General features: G+C 41.5%; 1 protein-coding gene across 2 annotated transcripts in view; it reads right to left on the bottom strand.

The window, feature by feature from the left end:
* The window catches only part of ARID5B (AT-rich interaction domain 5B), a 181,667-nt gene that overhangs the window by 20,468 nt on the left and 143,158 nt on the right, over positions 1–18,041 (bottom strand). For both annotated transcript variants that reach the window (XM_043596433.1, XM_043596434.1), the window contains 3 exons: positions 17,432–17,636; positions 15,447–15,499; positions 5,162–5,259 (listed from right to left, as the gene is read on the bottom strand). In XM_043596433.1, coding sequence (XP_043452368.1) covers positions 5,162–5,259; positions 15,447–15,499; positions 17,432–17,636 — 356 coding nt within the window. The remainder of the gene's footprint in view (positions 1–5,161; positions 5,260–15,446; positions 15,500–17,431; positions 17,637–18,041) is intronic.

The raw sequence follows: 18,041 nt of genomic DNA, 5'->3' as shown, positions 1-18,041 counted from the left end.
CCAGCCCTGCAGCAGGACAGTCTTGCCAGGGGAATACTTCCAGGCAAGGCAAAAGGTTAGAATTTGAAATTGGGCATTAGGTATATAAGAAAATGATGCATAATTGCTCATTTCCCGCATATAAGCACATTTGTTTATGATTTTGATTTTCTTTTTTTAAACATTTTTTAATGTTTATTCATTTTTGAGAGACAGAGACAGAGCATTAGCAGGGGAGGGGCAGAGAGAGAAGGAGACAGAATCTGAAGCAGGCTCCAGGGTCTGAGCTGTCAGCACACAGCTTGACGTGGGGCTCGAACTCATGAACCATGAGATCATGACCTGAGCTGTAGTCGGACGCCCAACCGACTGAGCCACCCAGGCACCCCTGATTTTGATTTTCTAAATACTCAGAAAAGCACATCATAAAGTCCTTTTGCCTCAATGCTCCTTTTTCCAACCCTAATAACAACTTCACGTGCTCCTCAGACACAGACCATGCAATGTATTCAAGAAAATTCAAACCAGTGATGTGGTATTCTGTGTGAAGATTTTTTTCCCTCTTGTATGTGCTTAAAAAACAACAACAACAACATTTTTCCAAAAAAGAAAACAAATCTGCATGTGAAAGCAAAGTCTTTAAAGTGAATTACTATTCCAGAAAACTAAGCTAAGAGAATGCCATAAAAAGAACCATTCCCCTTTTTTGCTCCTGTCCTGATAACGGTGACTCAGCACATCTTCAACAGAGAGAGTCAGATCAGGAGGAAAATGTTAGGGTCCTGACCAGGAGGAGCTGGGCATTTTTCTTTGCATCATAACTGATAGGAACTTTATCTATAAATCCTGGGCAAGGAATGTCCAGAATAACCACACTTCATGAGCTTTGCTGAGTTTGAGACGTCTACATAGCAACAGTCTCACGATGGGGAACATTAATGCTTTTTATATTGGTGATCAGCTGTAACATGAGCAATTAAGTACAGTACTAATGGACTATGGCCAGGAGCCTGGTACTAATATTAAAAACTGACAGAGATGAATAGGTTTGGAAGTAAAACCAGGCTGACAAAGACATTTTTATGAAGTGCTTGGACCTATTTGATTTAAACCAATCAGAGGCAAGTTTGGACGAGTCAGGCCTTCAGCAACAATGATGCATTCACAGGCATTGTACCATTTCTGCTGTGCCTTAAATAAAAACACTCATTGATTCTTTTCAACAACCCACACTTTCATTATTACACTCATTAATAAACCAAGAGTGCCCGAGTAACATACAAGTAATATTCACTGAGGAACTGGCTACTTTTTTCTTGTTGGAAAATGAAAACATTTACTGGAAACATGAACCACACCACACGAAAAATAAATCAGTGGATAATGCCTACTAGATCACTCATTTCTTCATCTTCTAGGAAAGCAAAGCTGGTGGTAAGGAAATAGGAAAAAGACTGAGTCTCTATACCAGAGTGAAAAGAGTGAAAAAAGTGAAAAGAGTGTGACTGAATGCACAGGGGGAACTCGGTCATTCTGATCTGACCGGGAAGGTTTGACAGATTTCCACGAGCATCTCCGGACTAGATGTTTGCCCACAAGACCCTGATCTTTTTCAACTTCTTGAACCTTCTTGAAAACGGTGGCCTTTCCCCAATCTAGACCTCTCTGTTCTGTGTTAGCATGCCTGTAATTAGCAAGAAGGAAGGAAATCTGCCAAGTCCCTAAGCACAGTTGTGGCTGAGAGCTTCAGGCTCTTCTCTGACCCAAGCAGAACTGTTTCTAGTCACTGGACAGATCTCAGTGTCCTCTGCCTTTCTCCCGTAGAACCATTAAAGAGAATAAAGATGTAAGACATCTGCAGCAGTTGCCCCAGACCTTTCTGCCTACCACAACACACAGGAGCATGGGTGATTCCTTTCAGGATCATGAAAGTGGAGCCTCTTTTTTTTTTTTCCAGAAAAAGTCAGTTATCTGCAAATTTTAGTGCTTCACTATTATTAATTACTAATCACTCAAGACACCCTTTGTATCTGATCACGACAATGTGAAAGGGGCCTAGATAGTGAAAGGATATCCAAGGAAGGATGCTAACCACCCTGGGACAAGGTTTCTGGCTCTGTGCAGAGCTTTCCATGTTGGGGGTCCCACTTGGCAGCTGACTATTGATTGTCTCAGCTCCAAACCTACTCTTCTGTGTTCTGGGACCGGAGTCCCGCCCATTACATGTCTCTTTTGTCAGTTGTCTTCCTTTTGGGGTTCTGCAATGGGGCCATAGCAGGCGAGGGGAGGGGTGGAAGTCCCTCCTTCTTTCTAATTTGTTCGCTGCTCATTTCAGGGCCAACCCAACAGTGATGTAGCAGCAGCAGTTGGTTCCAGCCTCTAGCTTCTTTCGACAATCCCAGAACTATCACCCTCCATTTGCTCTGGGGCCCAGCATCAGCTAGGGAGCCCTCCCTCCTCAGGTCTGAGCCTAGCTCCGTGATGCTCCACCTCTGAGCTCAACCACCAGCACTCGTTGGGAGCCTCCCCGGGAAGGAGGGATCTTAACCCCAGCTCTGTGAGGCATACTCTCTAAACTTGTGGGTGGCAACAGCCTCTCCTCTAGGCCCCAGGGAACCTGTGGTTATTACCTCCGTGTTAACATACAGCCTCACAAAAACAGTGGTTTAAGCAAGTCTCTACGTCAGTTCTCTTTGTTGAATACCTAGTGTGGTTTTTATTGTCCTTACTAGATCCTGACTGGTAAGCACTGACCAAACAAATTCTCGATTTGGAAGAGTAAGTGACCTAGCATCTCAAAAGTATTTAATCCAGTGGGACACCAAACCTTCATGAAACATCCCCTTTACTCCCAAGAATGAGGAGGGAAGAGAACTTTTTAAGAATGTTAAATAATGTTGTATAGTTGCTAAAGTGTAAAGTATCTCTCCTAGAATTTTCCAATTTGACTGACTGAAGGCATTTGGGATTTTACTACTGCGGATGAGGTATGTCATGCAACTAAGTACAGATCTTGGTATCTCATTTAAGATTGAGGCTATTTTTATCTACACCAGTACTTGAGTTAATTACACACACACACTCACTGTATTATCAGATCCAATCTTTTTTCCATCAAACCCAATCTGTTTTTTGATCATGTGATGCTTTGTAATACGTTTAATATTCATCCTTAAAGTGAGTGAAACAGCTGAGATACACTCTTTTTGCAAATTTTAACTGCTGTCTGGTCCTTTACGTTTGATGGTTCAGGTGTTGGGAACATTTGCACATGGAGGTATGGGAGGTTCACTATCAGAATAGAAGCCCTTTGAAAATACAGACGGTGTTTCTAATGAAAATGTTCTGATTAAAGCCTTGAATCATAAGTCAAAAATAAGTTGAATATGTTACCTTAAGTGCTCTTAACACAACACTCACCTGAGATATCTATGCTATTTTGTATTAGGGTTTCAGTGGTGTACCTGTTATGTACAGTGAGAATGTAGGCTGTTGTAGTAAATACTGAGAGAAGTAACACTCACATTTAAAAAACTGATGTAGCATACTAAAAAAAAAGGCTAGGAAGAGTAATAATTTGAATTCCTGTTACCATTTTAAAAAATCCTTGTGGACTGTAACAGCACGTAAGGCAATCCCTTAGGAATACTTCATGGGGATTTTTCCATGGGCTACTAAACCCAACCTAGTTTACTAGGTTATACCGACCAAAACATTCTAGGCTTCGTGGAATGGCTATACTAAAAGAGACTCTACGCTGAATGCAACACAGATAAAAATTTAATTGAACTAAAAAAAAAATATGACTAAGAGTTGATGCTCCAGATGACATTATCTGAGGATGCATTTGTATGATCCAAAGGCAGGTGTTGGGCATCTGGGATGAAATTGGAATGGTAACTCACATGTAAAAGGCAACCATCACATTAGGCAGTTATGTTTTACCTTTCAAACTAGCAAGCTAACTGGCCTGTTTGTTCAGCTGTGTCTTGACTTCATTCCATCCATGACTGTTATTAAAACATATGCATACACACACACACACACACACACACACACCCCTCTACTTGGATCTGAATTTGAAACCAGGTTGCTGAGTCAGTCAACATTTCAGCAGGGAAATGCCAGAGATAGAGAAGTTGGTGTGACTTTAACACATTAAGTATGGACTAGAAGCGCAGAACAAGGATAATGCATGAATTCACTAACAGATCTGCAATGCTGTGGACAACAACAGTCCTAATGCAAAGAGGAAACACTCTTGTGGATACAACCTTCATAGTAGGCTAATTTGGCATTACTTCTTGTTTGCATGATCATCACCTTCTGAGAGAAGCTAAAAGTGTTAGAAAACTGAGCCATGCACGGCTTGGCAAGAAAGGATTTTCTTGGTGAAAAGCATAGCTGTAGAAGAAAAATACCAAGATGGGAAAAAAACAATGGATCTTATCTGGGACCAATTTTCTTATTAAAGAAATGCTTACTTTTCAATATTAACACATTCAACGTTAATACATTTCAATGTTAACACATTTACATGGCAACCTCATAGTAACACTGCAGACTTAGGATTTCCAGAAGTGGAAGGTTCTGACAGTAAATGAACCTACAGAAAACATACTGAGTAGTCTAGGCTTGTGTTGGGGGTGGGAGGGAAGGCATTGTCAAATAGGTGGTCACAGGATAAAACCAAACTAAAAGAACATCTAATTTTAGCCCCGGTAACCAGAGAGAGCCATGTCCCTTAAAAAACCCCAAGGCGGTATGCAAGGTAAATGCCAGGGGATATTTTCTATTTCCAAAAAAGTCCTTTAGACTTCTCCTTATCCTTCACCAGAAGCTGCTTCCAATTAACACACTTTTAATTAAGCAAGGGCTTTCTAAGAAAGGGCTTTTTTTTTAAGAGTAAAATTCATGGTATGTGAATTATATCTCAACTTTTATTTTTTTAATGTTTATTTTTGAGAGAGAGAGAAAGAGAGAGAGAGAGAGAGAGAGCATGCACGAGCTGGGAAGGGGCAGAGAGGGAAACACAGAATCCGAAGCAGCTCCAGGCTCTGAGCTGTCAGCGCAGAGCCCGACGCGGGGCTTGAACTCTCAAAGTGCGAGATCATGACCTGAGCCGAAGTCGGGCGCTCAACCGACTGAGCCACCCAGACGCCCCCGAGAAGGGGCTTCTTACCTTTCATAATGTCTGCGGGTGCAAGTGGCGGCGCTGGTGCTGCCAGGATTACCGCCTAATTCATCATAAATATGTTTCCATTGACGCCGGGCTGTTATCTGAAAAAATGGCAATGGGAAATTCAATCTTCATCGTAAGAGATTCACAGTTCCAGGATTCAATACATATGCAACAGGCAGAAGAGAACAGCCTGTTCTGGAAACCCAGAAACAGAGAAGTCCACACGAGTATATGGGGAGACTCGGGTTTTACAGTGAGATCTCTCCTTTAGCACTTTTCTTTATAATAAAAACGGAATTCTGCTTTGGGCTCTGTTTTGTCACCCTAAGGCATCTCCCTGGACATTTATGAAGCTAGTTCCCCCCGGGGTCCCAAACTCATACTCTGTTCCTTTATGTCAGTGTGAGGAAGCATCCAAATAAAATGAGATTTCAGCTAAAATATCAGTTTAAGAGAACCAGAATTAACACCGGTTGCTTAAGGAGCAGGGAAACGGGTGCCCAAGGACGTAGGAAAAGGGAGAGTTTTCACTAAACGTGCTTTTGTATCTTCTGATTTCTGAACTGTGTGATGCGTAGACTACTTCAAAAACTAAATAAAATTACTACGTAAATTAATTAAATTGACCCAATTGGTTGTGGGATTTGCAGTCATCTCAGGCTAAATGGTTATGCCAGCTCCTCCCACCACCCAAACAAAACCCAGATCTCCAACTGTGTATGTTTCGAGCTGTTTGTTTTTATTCACTTAGGTCAGGAAAATGGGATATCCATCAAATCCTACAAAAACGAGCAAATTCCAAAGCTAAAACGCAAGCTCAGTCTACTGTTGAGTTGGGTGAATAAAACCAAACAGCTTGCAATATACTGATGGCATGCTATGGCCCTATTTCCTTTTTTTCTTTAATTTTATTTTTGTACATAAATTAAGACTTTACAAAATAGCAGATGCATGATCTGGCAAATGATTAATTTGGGGAAACCACGTCATTTACTAACATCCGAGCAAGTCTAGTATTTCCTTGAAACCAGGAGACAGAATGCATTCTGAGGTCCTTGTGGATGTTTCCAAACAGAGTTACAGGAAAACGCTGTTATTGGAACGTGCAGGGGGCAGGGCGCTGCACAGGTGCCAGTGGCACTGGATACAATCAGAGTAGGAGGCTTCTTTTGGAAAATAACCGCAAAGCTGCCAGCGGAGTTCACTTAGGGGCTGAAGGCAGCAATCCGAGGGAAAAAAAAAAAAAATCTCAGCTCGCAAACAGGGGCTCGTAATTGTAATGGAAGGAGGAGGGGTGGTTAAATATTATAGGGTAAATGGCACCTTTTCCATCTCAAGTAAAGACCCCTTTATTTCCATAAACCCTGCTCGACAGGCCCGGGTAGGACCTCGAGACCATGGGAGCTTTGCATTGTTCAGCTTCCCACGAAGCATGCTTGAACCAAGTTGTGTCCATAGTCCTCTGTAGACAGAACCACCCTTTACATCTACTAGCAGGTATGGCTAAAAATAAAATCTTCCTTTATTTATAGCTTGCTTTAGATTATAATAAATGGTTTCAAGCCCCTTTCAAAACACTCAGAATATGTGTTTTAGTAATCATTTTACATTTAATTACAATCTCCCCCAATCTTTTTAATAATACCATCTCAGGCTGGTCTGTTTGAGACCTGTTGAGACCTCCCCTCCCATATGTCCATGTTATTCCTCCAAGCCCTTAAGATACTGAGGCCCCTTGAAACACTCCTCCATATTCCACCCCCCACCCCCACCTCAGATGGGGTGGGGAGCCCAGCAAGGCCAGAAGACAGCCTGTGTAAGTCCCTGCAATCACTTCAGAGGAAACCATCGCTCTTGTCATCCTTTATCTCTTCTATGCACTCTATTTCATATATTTTTTGAAAATGTATTTATTTATTTTTTAAATACATTTTAAAAAAAATTTTTTTTCAACGTTTATTTATTTTTTGGGGGACAGAGAGAGACAGAGCATGAACGGGGGAGGGGCAGAGAGAGAGGGAGACACAGAATCAGAAACAGGCTCCAGGCTCTGAGCCATCAGCCCAGAGCCCGACGCGGGACTCGAACTCACGGACCGCGAGATCGTGACCTGGCTGAAGTCGGACGCTTAACCGACTGCGCCACCCAGGCGCCCCGAAAATGTATTTATTTATTTTGAGAGAGTGTGTGAGTGCAAGCGGGGGAGGGGCAGAGAGAGGAAGAGAGAAAATCCGAAGCAGACTCTGCACTGTCAGCACAGAGACCAACATAGGGCTTGGTCCCACAAACCATGAGATCATGACCTCATGAGCCCAAATCAAGAGTCAGATGCCCAACTAACTTGGGTCACTCAGGCTCCCCTCTACTTCATATTTTATAAAGAGTTTTCACATGCTTGATTATCACTTCATTCTCCCATCAGCCTGTGAGGTAGATTAGAGGAATCTCGCCACAGATGAAGGAAGCAAGACACAGAGAGGTTGCATGACTTGGCCAAGGACACACAGCAGTAGAATGGCAATGCCAGAACTCATAGCTTAGGATCCCAAGAGCAGACTCCTTTCATGACATCAAAATGGTGTCCACATCAGATTGAGCTGGTGAATAGCCCATGTGTGTAGCAGGGTGATAATACAGAACTCTGGGGACCTTTTGCTTCAAGTGAGGCAGAGGACTGTGGAAATCATAGCTTCTGCTACAAGTTGTCAACTATAAGCTGTGGGTCTCTTACTAGGGGGGAGATAGTGCAGCAAAGAGGTCAGCAGGGATCTAAGGGGATGGGTTAGGTCAACAGTGCTCTGAGATTTTACTCTCAGTAAGTAAAACTATGGTTCCTCTGACCCTGCCCATGTGTGTCTCTAGTTAGAACAGAGGTTCTATATGTCCACCACTGAATCACAGATAACTCTCAATTATATTGGAATCCTTCTACTTACTCCCCCAGGCACCAGACATTTCTTGAACATCTCCCATTGGTTGAGTACTGTGCTAGCAGCTGGGACAAAACAATGAAAACCAGACCCAATACCCAACATGACCACATCCTAGTGTCTGTGTGTGTGTGTGGGGGGGGGGTGGGGTGGGGTGGGGAGGGATAACAAAAATAAAGAAGGGACAGAATAGATAAGCAAAATAATACAGGTTGTGAAAAATGTAATGAACAGGAGACCACTGGTGATGGGATATTTAATGTGTGGAAACTGACCATGCCTCCCTCCCACAACCTATCATCTAGACTAGGGAGTAGTACCCTGTTCAACCCTGGCCTATCACAGAAATGACTGACTTCTTTAAGAATAAATAATGAATTATCAACAGGAAAAAAACAATCTTCCTCATACTAGGATTGAAACCGGCAGCAGGAGGCCAGCATCAGGTCCCATTTGGCATTATAGGTATGTGTGGCTGGCCAGGGGTCTGTGTTAGCCCCTGCTGTAGCAGGTGCTGGTGTTTAAATACAGTTTTTACAAGTGAAAGTTCATCTGGAGCAAAGACAAGGGCTGGGCCTTCCAGGAAGTGGTCCCTGTTTACCAAGCTTCCACAGGCCGGCCTGGATGAATCAGACCGTTTTGAGATATTTTCTTTCCACAGGAAAGTCATAAAATGTGCTCTTTCCAACTGCTAAATGATTTTATGCTTTTAAGTGCACAGTGCTCCTGGGTACACATCTCCATTTTTTGTGTCCAGATGCGCTTTTAATTCAAATGCTGCCCATGGGCTTTAAAGCAAGAAATGTCTAAACCTTCCCATTGTCTAAACCCACAGTGGGTCCCAACGCCCTATAAGGAGAGAGGAAAGGACAGGAGAGCCCCGCCTGGCCCAGCCACCGGGCATCGGGCTCCCACCTGTACAAACCTGCCTCCTGTGAGAGTCTGTGTTCATCATGCCGAAGTGTGCATTTGCTTAGGGTTGTTATTCTGTTGTCCAGAATGTGTGTTAGCTTTAAAACCCCATTTGGGCAAAACCAGTGTCTGCCTAGTAGTCCCCAGCCCCACTCAGCTGGGAAGTTTGATACCGCCATGGGGTGAGCTTGACTAATGCTTTCATTAAGCTGAGGCCTCCTGGTTATGTACACGTTTCAAACTGACCTTATATTATTTTAGGTTTTTAAGGATACAAAGGACTTCTGGCTCTTTGTTTCCTCAAGAAAATGGTCAAATTTTCTCAAGCAATGATTTCTCTTAGCTTGTGCTTCTCCTGTGATCTCCTTCAAGATCCTCATTTAAATGTTAGGGATTCATGACATCAACCCATCATCTACTGCTTGTCATTTTAGGGCCCTGTGCCAGGTACAGAAAAGCATACAGGTAGAAGGTAGAAGGTGGAGGGTGGAGGGTGGGGAGATACAATGAAAACAAAGAGAAGTTGCTGCTATCAAGGGTTCATGATTTAGCAGGAAGCATAACCCCATACAATTAACCATAAAGCAAGATGAAAAACCGAACAGACCACACCCAAGTAAAACAAACCAATGTAGGTATACGAGAGACTTAATCTCACTTTGAAGACACTTGACAGTTACTTCTTTCCCCAGTGTGGGGAAGACCCAAGAAACTATGAAAAGCTCTATACCTATTATGTTCATTAAGTTTCATTGCTTCTAAATATAGTCGTTTTCAAACTGTTCTTTAGAAGCCAAACTATGTTAGAGGTGGCTTGAAACCAGCTTTCTAAATGCTCACCTCTGCCAAGAAAACAGGTCCAGAGAGTGGGAAAGGAATCTTCCCCTTCTCTACTTTCCTGGATGGACATAGGAAAATATCCTGTCACTTAAAAACAAAACAAAACAACAACAACAACAACAAAAAAACAGGGAAACTATTTTAACCCAAGGCATAGTCTTGGGGCTTTGGTTTCTCTAACCTTTGAGGTTGCAGGGATGAAATAATCTTGGAGTTTTTGTGGCTTGGTTAGGAAACAGCAATCAGAAATCTTGCAGGACTCGAGTGTGTCCAGAGCTTAAGAACGTAGGAGATGTGAACTCAAAAGGCACACTGGCCTGCGTGCAGTGTTACCCAGGCAGCTCTGAGAAACAGCCTCTTTCTCGGGACACCTTGAGGGCGGACTGAATTCAAGGAAGATGACTTTTTTTTCCTGGTAGTACTCCAGGAACTGGAGCCTTTCAAAACTACATGACATCATCTTTGGCCTCGAGAATTTTGAATTAAGCAAGAGGCTTTGTCCGTCCAGAGTACTAGGGTTAGATTCAGAGGGTGTCTTGAAATGATGTCAAAGCTGGAATCTGGTGTCAAAGCCTAATCCTTCCAGCAAGAAGACACGTGGCTTCTTCTTCCAGATGAGAAATAATGGTCCTGTCTCACCCATGGGGAGAGGCGGAGCTGCTGACATTCTTAGAAGGCACCCCTTGCATGGTCTTTTGCATCTAGAATAAGATTTTCTCAAGATCCATTTCCCTCCTCTACCTTCTCTCCAAATATTGCCTCTGATTCACCTTCAAATGGTTAGCCAAATGAAAATCACTTTAGCAAACTACCTTCAACACACCGCATCCTGGTAATACCCCAAGCTACTCTTCAAGCTTTAATTGCTTCACCAGACACTGAAGTGAAGACCTCTTTAGTTTAGCTCATCAGTGTGGCTCTATCCCGTTCTGCCTCCTCAACTGTAGGTGACCCATATTCTAAAATGTATGGAAGGATGCATGATTATAAAGGAAAGGATCCTCATTGCCAACCAATCAAAATGCCAGGATATTGTTTTTTAGGGAATCAAATTCATTCATTACATTTATGATCTCGACCTAAGGAGGCACAGACACAAAATCCATTTCCAGCAAAGACAGAGGAGGCCAAGAGAACTGAATATAGCCATTAGTCGAATGCTTATAAAGGCTTAAAATAAAACCTTTGCTCCTCTTTTTTTTTTTTAATTCAATTTGAGGGTTATGAAGGACTGAAATGAAATAATCCATAATCCGCAATTCAAACCAGAAGGTTTGGAATAGTTTATAACCACAAACAAAAACAAGCCAATTAAGATGGCCTCTTTTTATAACCAGAAGGAATTCCAGAGAGATGTCTTTATCCAATCACAAGTTAACAGCAGGAGAGATACATCCACAAGTTTTAAAATTGCAGTTTTTTTACTGTTACCGAATGTTTACATCATGCAGACTTCTTGACCCATCTCCTAAGTTCACACATTTTTCTCAAGACTCAGATAAAATCTCAGCTAATAGTGTGTCCGGTTAGGCTCAGGTTAGTTCCAAAGAACTCACTGTAAGATGCTACCAGTGAAGGTAGGTTATTAGATGCTTTTCCCAAAATACCACTGGAAATATGGAGAAAGCATTGTACACATACCTAATTGACTGCTGAGGATGGAAGATATAAACACTGGTCATTTATATATGAAGGATGGTCTTTCCTTTCAGTGTTGCTATGGAGCTTGAGGCAATTGTGCACAAAATTCTCAGCAAGTCAGAATTTGAAGAAGTCCGTAATGACCCCATGCAACTCATTTCACTTCTCTGTGCCTCAGTTTCCTCATTTATAAAACGAGGGTGTGGGCTGGAGCAGGGCAAGTATCTTTCTCTGCACAAAGGCCTATTTGCAAAAAATAAAAATGTTCTGACGCTAGGCTTTCCTGCATTCAAAATGAAAATGGCTTATCGAGTCCCAATGTAGCTAGATTACCACTTTACCAAATGGAAAAACCTTTGCTGGAAAGTTTGTGCTGCTTGGGAGCCAAAGGGATGTTAATACTCCGGCTTGCTTCTTTAGTAATGGTGTGAAGACAACTTTCTAATCTTTGATACTTGACTTAGATGGGGCCACATTTTGAAGCTGGGAGTCATGAGGGCTATTAGGCTAAGTGAGAATAATCTGTTACCATTAGCTTTGAATTAACATCCCCTGGACAGCTTATAAAAAAGGATTCTTGGGTTCTTAGGCCCAGGGCCCACCACAGAGTTAATATCTCAGTGTGGAGGTCTAGACAGCTACGTATGCTTTAAAGTTCCCTTTGAAAATTTGAGCCCCAGTCCTTGAATAGCCTTTAGGAACCACAGATCTAGAAGATTCCAAGATCTCCTTTGAGCTCTAATGACAAGTCTACACTTGCATCTGATATCAGATAATCTCACAGATAAATGTCTTTCAGTAACACAGTGATGACAATTTAAGTCCTCAGACTGGATCTTACTCATACGTCTGCTGGACTGATGTCAAAACTGAATCCTCACTGAACATCTCATTTTGTTTATTGGCCCAATTCTACCAATAGAAAAGTGTATTCTGTACTTAGGTTCAAAAGCTTCAATGGAGCAAGGGAGTTGCAAACTTCAGTGCCTACAGGGACAACAAGGTAGCATAAGGCATTAAAAAAATAAAAAGGAAAGGAAGGAAATAAGGAAGGAAGGAGGGAAGGGAGGAAGGACAAATCCTACCAAACTGGCTTCATCCAGTTGATGACCCTGGATGTAGATTTTAGAGTAAGAGGGCTAAGTAGATTCACCGTCTCAGATGTGATGTTAGAGCTGGGGGTGAAGAATGGCAGGGGCCCAACGAACAATGAGGGAGTTGATGGGTAAATAGGGAAGGAGGAAGGGAGCGATTCCAGAAGTTGCCAGTCCCCTCTGTGGCTTGGCAAAAGAGGCTCGAAGCTCGTGACCACATGAAAAGCAGATGCCGGGGTGCCTGGGTGGCGCAGTCGGTTAAGCGTCCAACTTCAGCCAGGTCACGATCTCACGGTCCGGGAGTTTGAGCCCCGCGTCGGGCTCTGGGCTGACGGCTCAGAGCCTGGAGCCTGTTTCCGATTCTGTGTCTCCCTCTCTCTCTGCCCCTCCCCCGTTCATGCTCTGTCTCTCTCTGTCCCAAAAATAAATAAACGTTGAAAAAAAAAAAAAAAAAAAAAGAAAAGCAGATGCCGATCTGGTCTCCCATGTGCCCCCACCCCAGCCTTTCTCTCCTGCACTCCACCTACATAGAGTGAAGGCACAGCACGTGGCAAAAGGGAATGCTTAGCTTGTTATAAATCTTCTATGCATTTCCTTCCATCCCTCCGCTCGCCCCCAGCCTACAGAATAATCCCAGGGCCTACCATCCCAAAGCCTTTTCTCACTGGGCTGCATCCTCTCTGGACTCCCCTTCAAGGTCACTTGTCCCAGCCACCTGGTCACTCTAAGTTATTCAGACTCTCCATGTCCAACATTATTCCACCTCCACACTTTCTTCCCCGCTTTGGCTTTCTCTTCCTGCAAGACCATGATCATTCACGTCTGAATTCTATCTATCCTCCAAAATTCTGCTCGAATGACATGAGAGTCACAAGCCTTCCTTCCCTCATTTCTAAATGAAATAGTACTTTACTTGAACAGGGAATGGACCTTTTTCCACTTGTCTTTTCATTATAATTACTGCCTCTCCTGGATGGTAAGCAACTAGAAACACTGGGGTAGATATTTTTGCATCTTCTAGAGTGTGTAGCACAATGCCTCCAATATGTACGACTTAATAAGTATGTGTTCTGGTGATGTGCTGATTGCGTGGCCATTCATTATTTCCCTCATTCAACAAAAGAGAAGATACTGTGTGTTCGATATACTGCAAATGCCCTGAAACTAATCAGAAGTTTCTTTTGTGTATTCTATACCAACTTGCCGTTGCATGGCAAAAAATAGATCCTTGTGAAGATACAGAAGATACAAAAGCAGGAAAAACTGATTCTGTGAAATTTGTTGGCACTCTCCCTATCAGCAGGCAATAACAAATTTCTGGGTTTAAAAAGACATTTCATAATATTGTGCAGTATCATGTAACTTATCTACAGTTCATAAAAATGTGTATTCCTATTCTTAACATCAAGAGTTAGGCTTAAAAATCTAAGCTATGGGGCTGACTCCTGAATTCATGAGACTAAGTTATTTTTTTTTTTCACATGGACAAAAGCTATAATTAGCTTAAGATTTTGCAAAACTGTGAGCCACAGTGGCAAGGAGTCAACCTCTTTGTCCTATCAACAGACCCAACCAAGTGAAAAATTTCATTATTTATTTTGTACAGTGGGTGCTTGATAAAACAAATATTGTAAGGAAATTCATGTCTATGAAATGCACATTTTATATGTGCTTCATATGAGCATTTTCTTTCTTTATAAACTTTATTTCTTTATAAACTGGTACTAGTACCTCCCATGTATTAAATGAATATTTTTACACACACACTGACTCACATCTTAAGAGTTTTTAGTCAGAATTCACAGCAGGGATTTCTACAGTAAATACCAGATTATCCGAATCACATCATGCCTGCCATCTTTTCCCGTTCCAACCCCATGACATCAAACCATTATATTAGTTTGTGGAGTAATATGCTCTATCTGGCAAGACACACTAGTTATTATGGTGGGGCTAAAATGAATTTCATTTTCTTGACTTTGTGTCTCTTATTGTCATTTTACTAAGATACAGAGATATCCCAGGTTACCTCGTGAGGAGAGAAAAAAAAATAATTTCTTATTCGATTGCAGAAGAAACTGCACAACTTAATCTGATCATTGTGTGGAGGAGAAAATATTTCCAATGACGACATCTTCCTATGTCAATTGATTTTATTACAGATATCATCTTTGCGTGCTCTATTAATACAGCTCTTTCTTCTTTCAAGATTTTAATCTTAGTTTGTTGCTCTCACATTTTATTGGTTCAAAATACAGGCTGTAAAATCCGTGGCCATCAAATTTTCCTGTGGGCTAAAAATAACCCATTCCTGTCAGTTAGAATTAGCTGATAAAGAGTGTCAGAGCCTGTTCTGAATAAGTTTGATAACTTCCTGTTTATGCGGCACTGACCCTTGTCTAATAAAGCTTCTTTGCCCTAGAATAAGAGGAGATTCTGCTGTCTTCTATTCCTTAATGGCCAATACTGATTACTTTTGAAAGCCTTTAATACATTTCCCATATTAGACATGAACAGATGTCAGGTATGTTGCCAAGGGAAATTTCTTTTATGCAATCTTGGCTTGTTGTACAATAATAGCCCTTTCTCAACATGGGAAAAAATTACAGACCCAACTAATTTCCCTGACAGGGGGAGAGTTACATATGTTTTCCACTTGTAGTTTTTACGACAAGTTTACAATTTTGCCAAACCTGGAACTAATTGGGATCGTTTCCAAAAGCGGCCCAATAAACCCCCAAAAGTGTGGAGCCATTTGAAAAGGCAGTCAATGACGGTTTACTCTTGCATTTTCTCCATTTTGGTCAAAGGAGGGGTGGGGGGAGTTAGGTTGCAAAATTATTTCATTTAAGTTGCTTAAACACTTACTGTTTCATATCCTCCCAGTTTTTGAGCAGCTTGAAACATAGTCCAAAGGTTAACTGTTAGAGGGACAATAAGTATTTAGATAAGCATTGCATTAACATATTTCCAAGAAATGTCAATTAAAACATTTTGTTTTGTTCTGATTTCAATGAGAAAGAGAAAAAAAAAAATACGAGTACCCCAGAGAGCTAAGTTCTTAGGCAACAATTTGCCAAAGGGCATTCAACACCAGGATATATTATTACCACTTAAAATATTTCTTAAGAAACAGTCGCAAATACAGAAATGGTTCTACTTTGAGGATAAAGGACAACACAGTTTTAGTCCTGTGGCCATCAGCCGACCAAGGGAAGCTAGGTTATGGTGTCCTTGGGAAAAGTGTGGCATTTCAAAATTAGGGTTGGTCTTATTCAACCCTTAGAAAGAAGCCATTGATTAAACGGTAATATATAATGCTTCCTTCAGATAAGACCTTTGCCTAATGAAGAAATAACAGCCACTTTCATACATGATTATGTTTTCAATAGAATGTCTGAAGGCAGCACTCCATTAAGAACTCATACAGTATTTCACTAACGCGTGGTGCCTTGTAACGAGTAGGAAAACAAATATTTCACCCTAGAAGTAGCAGTGATAGAACACATCCAAGGGAAGGAAGATCCTCATTCACAGAAGAATGGAGTCCTTAGTTCTAGTCCCCTAACTTGTCTGTGTGATGTTACAAATACATACTTTTTTAAAACAGATTTCTCTTTGCAGGTTTGCATATGTTTACGCTGTTAAACGACTGTGCCCAACTGCTGGCAATCCTGTTTGTTTGTCCCAGACACCATGGAATGGGACTGCTATGGATTTGACTCTTTTACAAGAGGGGAAAATTGAATTTCAAGTAATTCCTTGGTAAGGGAAATGGAGAATAAAATTAAAATTAAAAAAAGAAAAGGCTCTTTGACACAACACGTTGGAAAAGCCTCACTGAACCTTGCACTATTTCAAAGCTATCGAGAGCCCTGCCTCGGCCTTGATTTAATCTGAACCAATGCATAATGCAACAAAGCTGTTCATAGTACATTAATTTTACTTCTATTTCAAGCAACCAGTTTTCAGACAAACATTGTAATCATTCGTAGTTATATAAGTTTATAATGGCTGCGAGTGCTCTCTTGCAATCAGTGCCAACTGCTATTAGGTATGTAAATTGTTATGTAAAACATACAGGTTTGACATTCTTCATCAAAATGACACATGGTTTTAATCTAGGAAGATACGTTTGGAGAAAATACGATTTCAAGCCAGGGGCTCATTGCTTTGTGTGCCACAAAATCCAGACAGAGGCAAAATATATATTCAGTTGTGAAATCAGGACCGGATCTGGGTTCCTTCTCTTTTTCTATGGAATTCTGCTCAGCTATGAGTTTCCTTTTCTAGTTAAAAATTTATTACGATGCTTAAAATGTGCATGTCAAAGTAGTTCAAAATCGGGCTTTCGGTTCAAATCTGTGTCTTTCATGTTTCCTCTGAAGTCAGGTTTTTGTTATCTCTTAACAAATTTGGGGCTTAGGAAATATGTTTTCTCTTTCTGATTGTTTTGTCCACCTTTAAATGTCCTCCTCTTAAAAGCCGTCTTTTCACAGGCAACATCTGTGCCCGATAAAGCGACGTCATATTATTATCTCAGAAGAAAGGCGTGACAGACACTCAAGATTGACAAAACAGAAAATGAGAAACTTTCAACATGTCTATTTCCAGTCATAATCAGTGGATTCAAGCCTATAAATATCTCACTGCAACTGCCCCAGAAGGGAACAATGTAGCGGAAAGAGGCAGGGAGAAACATTCCTGGCCTGGATGATTTGTAGATTTAGTATAAACACAGAGAGCATCATCCCCAGATTAGGATTTCGACATAATCCTGAGTCAAAACTGTTTTCCAGTTTAAAGCATACGAGTAGTGTTGATATTTCAGAGATGAAAACAAGCATACTTACTCTGTTTAAAACCTAAATAGGGTATTCGCTCTATTGGCGTCTTCCTTTCTTTCATGTATTTATAAAGTGCCACCAGGAAAGCCTGTTCATCTGCCCTGCACTCTTCGCCAATGGCAACCTTTGGTTTTTCTTCATTTGAGACTTTTTTACAGTTATTATGGTTATTCTTCGGCTTGGACAAGGCTGACCTGGCCTCACATTTCACCTGGAAAAGGGGGGGAAAATATGCCACATCAAATCAAGTACAGCCTCAGGATGCTTACAAAGACACAGCCAGTGACAGCTTGCACTGTGTGGGAAGGGTGAACCAGTAAATTATCCTTGTCCTGAAGTAGCTTTTTAAAGGCAACACTGCATATGAATGGTCTCACACCACGGGGTAGTAAATTTCTGTAAAGGGCCAGGTAGTAAATAGTGCAGGCTTTTGGGCCAGAGAGTCTCTGTTGGAACTACTCAACTCTAGCACGAAAGCAGTCACGGACATATAAACTAATGGGTATGGCTATGTTCCAATAAAACTTTATTTATAGAAACATGTGGTAAGGGGGCCATGGTCTGCCCAACTGTGCCAACCTCTGTTAGAGTCCTTACAAGTATGTTGATACGATTC

Source organism: Prionailurus bengalensis, chromosome D2 (genome assembly GCF_016509475.1).
Source record: "Prionailurus bengalensis isolate Pbe53 chromosome D2, Fcat_Pben_1.1_paternal_pri, whole genome shotgun sequence".
NCBI lineage: Eukaryota > Metazoa > Chordata > Mammalia > Carnivora > Felidae > Prionailurus > Prionailurus bengalensis.
The sequence above is the reverse complement of the archived record's forward strand: the minus strand, read 5'-3'. Positions and strand labels throughout refer to the sequence as shown.